The sequence below is a fragment of the Nuphar pumila genome, chromosome 5 (assembly GCF_984573655.1).
Source record: "Nuphar pumila chromosome 5, dmNupPumi1.hap1.1, whole genome shotgun sequence".
NCBI lineage: Eukaryota > Viridiplantae > Streptophyta > Magnoliopsida > Nymphaeales > Nymphaeaceae > Nuphar > Nuphar pumila.
Genome location: NC_143253.1, coordinates 106,907,950 through 106,916,433, shown reverse-complemented (window position 1 = coordinate 106,916,433; position 8,484 = coordinate 106,907,950). Strand labels below are relative to the sequence as shown.

Below are 8,484 nucleotides of genomic sequence, written 5' to 3'. Positions count from 1 at the left end.
TGAAAACCCAGGAAAGTTTCCGTTTTCCCGTCGCTTCTCCAAACGCGGAATCGCGAGTCCAAGAAGAAAAGAAGGGTCGGAATAGCGAAGGATTTTCAAAATCCTTCAAACGGAGATCTGAAGGAAGAGCTTTTTGAGGAAAATCCGAAGTTCTCTTCAGAATCTCCAATCCTAGACCGGTAGAAAAGGGGAAGACGGAACCCTAATTCCCCTCACCCGTAGATCTGAAGCGCCTTTGATTCAGATTCCGATTCTCGCCGGAAAATAGTCCGTCAGACGCTTCCGTCATGTCGTCGAAGGACTTCAACGTCCCTCCGGTTGTTTTTCCGACGGGCACCACCGGAGGACCCCAGCAACGTCGGCTTCCCACAACGGCGCCTCCCTTCCAGCCGGCAATCCGCCCGGCTCAGCCAAACCCTAGCCTCCCGTTCATGTCGTTTGACATCGGATCGGCGTCTTCCTCGAGCTCTTCAGCCTCCTTCTCGGTGCCGGTGTTCGGCGGGAACGGAATTGGGAATTCCTTCGAGGATGAGCTCCCGCTCCTCGAAGAATTGGGGATCAATACCCGCTTGATCTGGAAGAAATCTCTCTCGATCCTCAACCCCTTCAGAGTAAACCCTAATCTTCACGAGGATGCCGACCTATCTGGTCCCTTCATCTTCCTCATGGCATTCGGATTGTTCCAATTGCTTGCCGGGAAGTTGCATTTTGGGATTATTCTTGGGTGGGTCACTGTTGCTGCTCTGTTTCTGTATGTTGTCTTCAATATGTTGGCTGGGAGAAACGGCAATTTGGATCTCTACCGATGCCTGAGTTTGGTGGGTTACTGTATGTTTCCCATGGTGATATTCTCGATCTCTTCTCTGTTCGTCCCGCAGCAGAGCATCGCCATCTACGTTATGGCCGCGGTTTTTGTCATCTGGTCGACGAGAGTTTGCACGGGGCTTTTGGTGGAGTTGGCTTCTTATGGAGATGAGCATCGGGGCTTGGTGGGTTACGCCTGCTTCTTGATTTTCTTGCTCTTTTCTTTGTTGGTTATATTCTGAATGGGTTCGAGTTTTGGAGAGGAAACAGGAAAATTGAAAGAAGGTTCTTCCCCCACTGTTTTGGTAGGTGCCATAGTTACAACGTCTTAGATGGTTTCTGTAACCTTCTCTTCATTGGTCTCATGTAGATTTAAACATTTACTGGGTTATTTGGGATGTCTCACGACATTGCTGATTTCTGTATCTTTTTCTGTCTTTTTGTTATATTCTAAAGGTGTACATTATTTTTTTTTAATGCTCTTAGATTTACACATGATTTTTAGAGTTAATATGATAGTGATGGTTACCTGAGGAAATATCTAATTTGAGAATTCTTAGTCTTGATTGGGTTTAATTTTCTGAGTATGCATTATGAGCTTGAGATGTTCTCTGTTCCCATGTCATATCAAAAGCACTGAACGGATGCAGAAGGCGATGCAGCATGACTTTTGCAAAATTTTACAGTTTGAACTTTGTATAGCGAACTGAAACTTATTATTTGTCAAGAATTAGTTCAAATAGTATGATTACTTTGAGATACCATAACCATCAGGTTGGCATTTCAGGGCTTAATTTCATATTTTTACTGAAGAACTAAGGGTCTCTTTTGGGTGTTGTTGGTATATGAGCTGTTGGATAGGTTATGTATCGACCTTAAGACAATATATAGGCAGATGAAGACTGTTGAGTGAAAAAAAAAAACAGTTCTTTTCCATAGACTGCTGTAAACATTCTCCATGCAGGTGCCTTTCTGTGAATATTTTGTCTCACAGTAAGCAGACCTGCCTTTAAAATTTTCAACTCATGCTCTAGCCACGGCCAATTGGCTTATCCTGAGGCATTTCAATTTGGAATTGGACAATGCTTTCGTAACTGCTTTATGTTTAAAATGATACCAGAACAGCCTGAAAGATTCATCTGTCATCTTATAACCTTGGATCTACTATACAGGAAGATCTAAAACATGTTTGCTTGCATCCCATTTTATTCGAAATCACATGTTTCAATGAAAATAATATCCTTTTTGAGCTGCATTTCTCCAATGAATTCATTCCACCACCATGTCCAATGAGGCTCTCAGGCATGCAACGGAAAGTAGCACGGCAGACATTCTTTGAGGTGATCTCCCATTCAAACCATGTTATATTTTTATAGGTTATCTTTTGGCATCAGTTTATTGTAACATCAATTTGTATTTTTTGAACATTACATTCTCATCCTCGCTCACAGCTTCAAATAGTCAGAATTTTATGCTACAGATGATATTTGAAATTTAATTAATTTCATCCTCTTGTTAATACCAACATTTTTCTTAGGCATTTCAGCTAATATTAAATTCGAAGGTTTTGGGTCCTTGTGTTATTGTTATTACCTATTAAATGTGAATTTCAATAAGGCTATGTTTGGGAGCTTTGAATCGGCAGTTGTGTTGTGGTTTCTGCCATGCTCCCATACTCCCTTGCTATTTGGGAGTAGTGGTGTTGGTGAAACATTGGACTGGTTGGTAGGCCCAGCCCCACATTTCAACACCTTTCAGGAGAGGGTGTTTTTGGCAACTCCATCTCTCAACATCACACATTGGCAAAACCATGTTTTGGCAATACACTGAAATCATATTTCTATCCCATTGCAAGGCTCCCAAACATGGCCTAAATCTCATGTCCATTAAGGAATCAATGGCATTTAAGTTGTGATCTGGTGAACATTGCTCTACAGCCATACAATTGTGATGTATGCATTCTTATGGAGACCTGTTAATCCCTAATTCTTTTCACAAGGAGGAGAAATGACAGTGGGATGTACCGACTATCGCTCAGTTTAATAGTTTAAATTTAGGAGGAAATTCAAATGTGTTGTGCAAAGGAATTTACTATGGCCTTTGAAGAATTCTATTTCTATGTTACAAGAATTTAAGTATCAACATTTGTATGATAACATATTCCAACGTTGTGTGGTGTCATTGGCTGGTTCACTTCGATTCAATTGTGCAACTTTTCTGTCTTCTAGCACATCATTACTATGATTTATGTGAAGGAAACTTTTGCACAACCAAAAAAATGAAAGATAGTTGCAATAGTGCTCGTATTGTCATCTTTGTCTTCCTATTTTCTTATCCTTCTCTATTTGCAGACAGTATGATGAAATGATAGATGTGCAGGTTGTTGAATTACAATAACATTTATCCTGATCTTCTTTAGATCTGTTCTTGAAGCTTCAACTGTAGCTTCCATCATGTGTTGGCATTAGTTGAAGCAAATGATTTGTTTTATACGCCTTTATTATCCTTTTGGGACAACTGTTCTTATTTGTTATCTTGTCTTTGAATGTTATGGCATGAACACATGATGGTTTCTCCTGTGGTTATACAATAAACAAAGTTACTTCACATCAAATTATTCGATCGAGCTCTTTGACAGTTGTGTACGTGTTGCTGGGGGAACAATTAATATTTAGTCCAACATTCTGATGTGGAGACAAGAAGATAAATAAGTTCTGCCTTTTTTTTTAATGACTGTACTCAATTGATGACGCCCTTGCATACCATTGATGTTTGTTTTTGGATGGCAGTTTAAGCATTTGACGGCATTTAGCAATTGATGTATGGTTAATTATGTAGTTTGGGTTACCTTCATAGTTGATAGATCTGAACCTAATTCTCATTTAGCCACACATCAGTTATTGCTAATTGTGCGTTCATCTGGTCTACCATCTTTTCTCTAGTAAGTTTGTCATGTAGAGCCCACAAGGGCTCTGCTCAACTTGTAGGGGCGACTTGTGAATGTCACCATGTTGATGGGATGCCACAAGTTCAAAACCATGTTAATGCAGTGTAATAAATTAGAGTTTATCAATGACCGTCGTGACGACATAGAACTCGACAAAAAACAATATGCACACCATTCTTCATGTTATTTGTAATGATCTTCGATTTGTTATTTACCATGCCAAACACATAATATCTAAGTACAACGATTCATATCTATGTATAGCGATTCTGAAGTTAGCATGATTTGTACTTACATTTGCTAAATTGTATAGCGATTACTGGTTTACGGTTTATTATTTATAATGTTTCTTGTGATAGCTATTACTTAGTATAGCGATTAATAAGTATAGAGATTATGAAGTTACCATGAATTGTACTTATGTTTGCTAACTCATATATCGATTACTAGTTTTGAGTTTATTATGTATAACGATTCCTGTAATAGCGATTACTAGGTAGAGCGATTATGAAGTTACCACGATTTGTACGTAGGTTTGCTCAACCATTAAGTAATTTCTAGTTTAGGGTTTATTATTTGTAGCGTTTCTTTTAAGTTCAAGGAACGTCGCATAAGATTAGTTTTGGGTTTAGGGTCTAAAGTTTAGGTAAAAGTCATCTTACACACTACTGATGTTAAGCGATGTGTCATTCATTTATATATACTAACATCATTGCGATGATACTAGCAAATGAAATGACGTCTTTTATTTAATACGCAATTTAATTAATTTATTTAATATAATCTTTGGAGGTAGTATTTTTTAAAATGGGCAGGACATGAAACAATGTGGAATGATTAACTTCGGTAGTGTGTTTCGCAAGGAACATACGACGTTTCCTTTAAGAGCAAAGAATAGGCTACGTTTTATTTTCCTGCTTCGTGAACAACGAACAGAAAACCCGACGTTTCAGTTAACTACCGTTGTCGCAAAAACTGTATCGATGTCGAAGAAGGAAGCTGCGATTCAGTTGACCGTCAAAAAAAAAAAAAGGATACCTTCGATTGCTTTATCCTGCATCATCTTTTTTATGTAGTTTACATTTCGCTTACTGAATACAATGCAATCGTTCCTTTATTGAATATTCAGCTAATTCCAGTGCAACATCTACAAAACAAAGTGCTCAAAAACTCAACAAAATGCTCGAAGAGAACATTGACCGGATGCGAGATGAATTTGCAGAAGGGCACACTATCAGTAATTTTGTACGTATAAAAGCACTATCCGTTATACATTTACGTATGTTGTGGTCATGTATATTAACAAGTGCATATTTGTTGTAATCATATTATACACGATTTCATCATGTATATTCAAAGCAAGGGATTATCCATGTCGGTACGCAACGTCACCCCTTATTTCATGATATATTGGTTATCTTATATGTTCATTTTCTTTTTTGATTTACTAATGTACATATGTGTTTTAAACTTACTATTATTACTGTTTCGTTCAACAGAGTATCGTCCACTGAATGCTATACGCAGTTGGATTTCTAGATGGACTACAATACTGGGGTGATGATGACCAAATGATAGACTTTTCGTCAAGTGAAAAGGTTTATGACCATATCGATTTGCAAGATGTTAAATCGGTTTAAGATATTATTTTAATTCATAATATCGATTTCTATGTTAATTTTTAATATCTATTTTAAGCTATCAATAGGAATTTACATATCCATTTAAGATATTGTTCTAACTCTTAATATCGATTTATATATTGGGTCATAATATTGATTTAAGATATTGTTTTGATTCATAATATCGATTTCTATATTGATTCTTAATATTTATTTTAAGCTATCAATAGGAATTTACATATCCATTTAAGATATTGTTCTGATTCTTAATATCAATTTATATGTTGGATCCTAATATCGATTTAAGATATTGTTTTGATTATTAATATCAATTTATATGTTGATTCTTAATATCTATTTTAGGCTATCAATAAGAATTTACGTATCGATTTAAGATGTTCTGATTCTTAATATCGATTTATATGTTGAATCCTAATATCGATTTAAGATATTGTTTTGATTATTAATATTGATTTATATATTGATTCTTAATATCTATTTTAAGCTATCAATAGGAATTTACATATCAATTTAAGATGTTCTGATTCTTAATATCGATTTATATGTTGAATCCTAATATCGATTTAAGATATTATTTTAATTTTTAATATCGATTTTTATGTTGATTCTTAATATCAATTTTCTGATATTGATTCCTACATTGTGGCAATCGAAAAAGCATTGGGTCTTATACGTGTTGGATTTACGAAAACAACAAATATGGTTATACAACTCCTTGGACTATAACATTGGTGTAGATCGTGATATTGTGCATTTGGTAATTTTCTATCTATAAGATTATTGTATCTTCTATCGTGACCCAAAATTTACTTGATTTTGCATAAACCACAAGTTAGATTTTTCAGAGACATGTTAGGTGTTGACATTGGCCTGTGGAGGATTCACGTCATCGAGGATACTCATTTACAAAATAATGACATCGATTGTGGCATCTTTGTAATGAAGTATATTAAAGCAATATACTATGAACGAGTACCAGAATTCACCACTGTATGCTGTACACTTAAACAAGTTTTATTATCCTATATTATTGCTGACTACATTTCTATATTGGTCTGGCTATCGGTTTTTATTTTTTTACGATGATATTTCTGGATTCTGCACGGAACTATGTGAAAAACTGATGGATTTTCTAATTGTGATGGATACAAAACCCTAGACTGCAGGAATACCTAGAAAGCAACGAAGGACGCGAGGCCCCCAGGAGTAAGAGGAAGCCGTTTTAAACGTCTACCTGTTCTCAAAGATAACGTGAAGAGGGTTACGTTCTACTGCTGAGAGAGAGAGAGAGATGACAATTTTTGGTTCAACATTCAATTTTCCGAACAGGAGAAATTTTTTGTGTACAGACATTTATAACAGATTTTGTAGACTGTTCAAAATTTACATTGATCCATAAACCAATATTATGCACTGGTATATGTGTGTTGAATACACAAATCGTCACTTCAAGCGTGCAAATTGCAACAATGTCAATTGCGTAGGCACACATTTCAAAATCATAATAAAAATATCTTAAAAATCAAAACATCTTACAAAATTACTCAACTAGCATTTGTTAATATCGATTAGTAAGCTATCATGCTGATATAGTGTCAATTTATGAGATATTGTTTTGTTTGTTAATATCGATTAATAAGCTATTATTGTGAATTGTCGTATATCGATTTGTAAGATATTATGTGCCTTCTAGTGTCGATTTGTGAGATATTGTTCTGTTTGTTAATATTTATTTGTAAGCTATTACGTTGAATTATGGTATATCAATTTGTAAGATATTATGTGTTTTCAAATATCGATTTGGAAGATATTATGCTGAATTGCCGTAAATCGATTTGTAAGATATTAAGCCAAAGAGAATTATGAGCTTTCTTAGAAATGGTCACTTTTAGGTCATTAATTGATGAAATAGGGAAATGTTCATCAGTGGGTTCAATCTTTGGCTTCTTAATGTCAGTCTGATTACTATTTTTGTCAGCACACTCTCTCTTCTCTCGAGAAAATTAATGAGGTGAAACCGCATCCGCATCCGCAATAGGCCTTTTTTAGAATGAAGCTTTATGATATAATGTTGATTTGTTGATATTGTTTTGTTTGTTAATATCGATTTGTAATATTATGCTGAATTGCCGTATATCGATTTGTAAGATGTAATATGTTTTTTAGTGTCGATTTGTGAGTTATTGTTTTGTTTGTTAATATCGATTAATAGGCTATTATGGAAAATTATTGTATATCGATTTGTAAGCTATTATGTGTTTTCTAGTGTCGATGTGTGAGATATTGTTCTGTTTGTTAATATCAATTTGTAAGCTATTACGCTGAATTGTGGTATATCGATTTGTAAGATATTATGTGTTTTCGAATGTCGATTTGGTGATATTGTATTGTTTATGAATATCGATTTATAATATATTATGATGATTTGTTGTATATCAATTTAGAAGATATTATGCTGAATTGTCGTAAATCAATTTGTAAGATATCAAGTCAAAGAGAATTACGAGCTTTCTTAGAAATGGTCACTTTGAGGTCATTAATTGATGAAATAGGGAAAGGTTCATCAGCAGGTTCAATCTTTGGCTTCTTAATGTCAGTTTGATTACTGTTTTTGTCAGCACACCCTCTCTTCTCTCGAGAAAATTAATGAGGCGAAACTGCATCCGTAACAAACCTTTTTTAGAATGAAGCTTCTCGATATAGTGTCAATTTGTTGATATTGTTCTGTTTATTAATATCGATTTGTAATATTATGTTGAATTGCCATATATCGATTTGTAAGATATGTGTTTTTTGGTATCGATGTGTGAGATATTGTTTTGTTTGTTAATATCGATTAGTAGGCTATTATGCTGAATTGCCGTATATTGATTTGTAAGCTATTATGTGTTTTCTAGTATCAATTTGTGAGATATTATTCTGTTTGACAATATTGATTTGTAAGCTATTACGCTGAATTGCGATATATTGATTTGTAAGATATTATGTGTTTTTGAATGTCGATTTGGTGATATTGTTTTGTTTGTAAATATTGATTTGTAATATATTATGTTGATTTGACGTATATCAATTTGGAAGATATTATGCTGA

At 34.8% G+C, this 8,484-nt stretch overlaps 1 protein-coding gene across 1 annotated transcript; it reads left to right on the top strand.

Moving 5' to 3' along the window:
* LOC149838029 (uncharacterized) lies at positions 1-1,310 on the top strand. The gene has a single exon (XM_090007568.1). The coding sequence runs from the start codon at positions 288-290 to the stop codon at positions 1,044-1,046; it is 759 nt and encodes a 252-aa protein (XP_089863694.1). The 5' UTR covers positions 1-287; the 3' UTR covers positions 1,047-1,310.
* The last annotated feature ends 7,174 nt before the right edge of the window (positions 1,311-8,484 follow it).

Coding starts and splice junctions, on each gene's coding strand:
- LOC149838029 (XM_090007568.1), top strand. CDS start 288: ATGTCGTCGAAGGACTTCAACGTCCCTCCGGTTGTTTTTCCGACGGGC.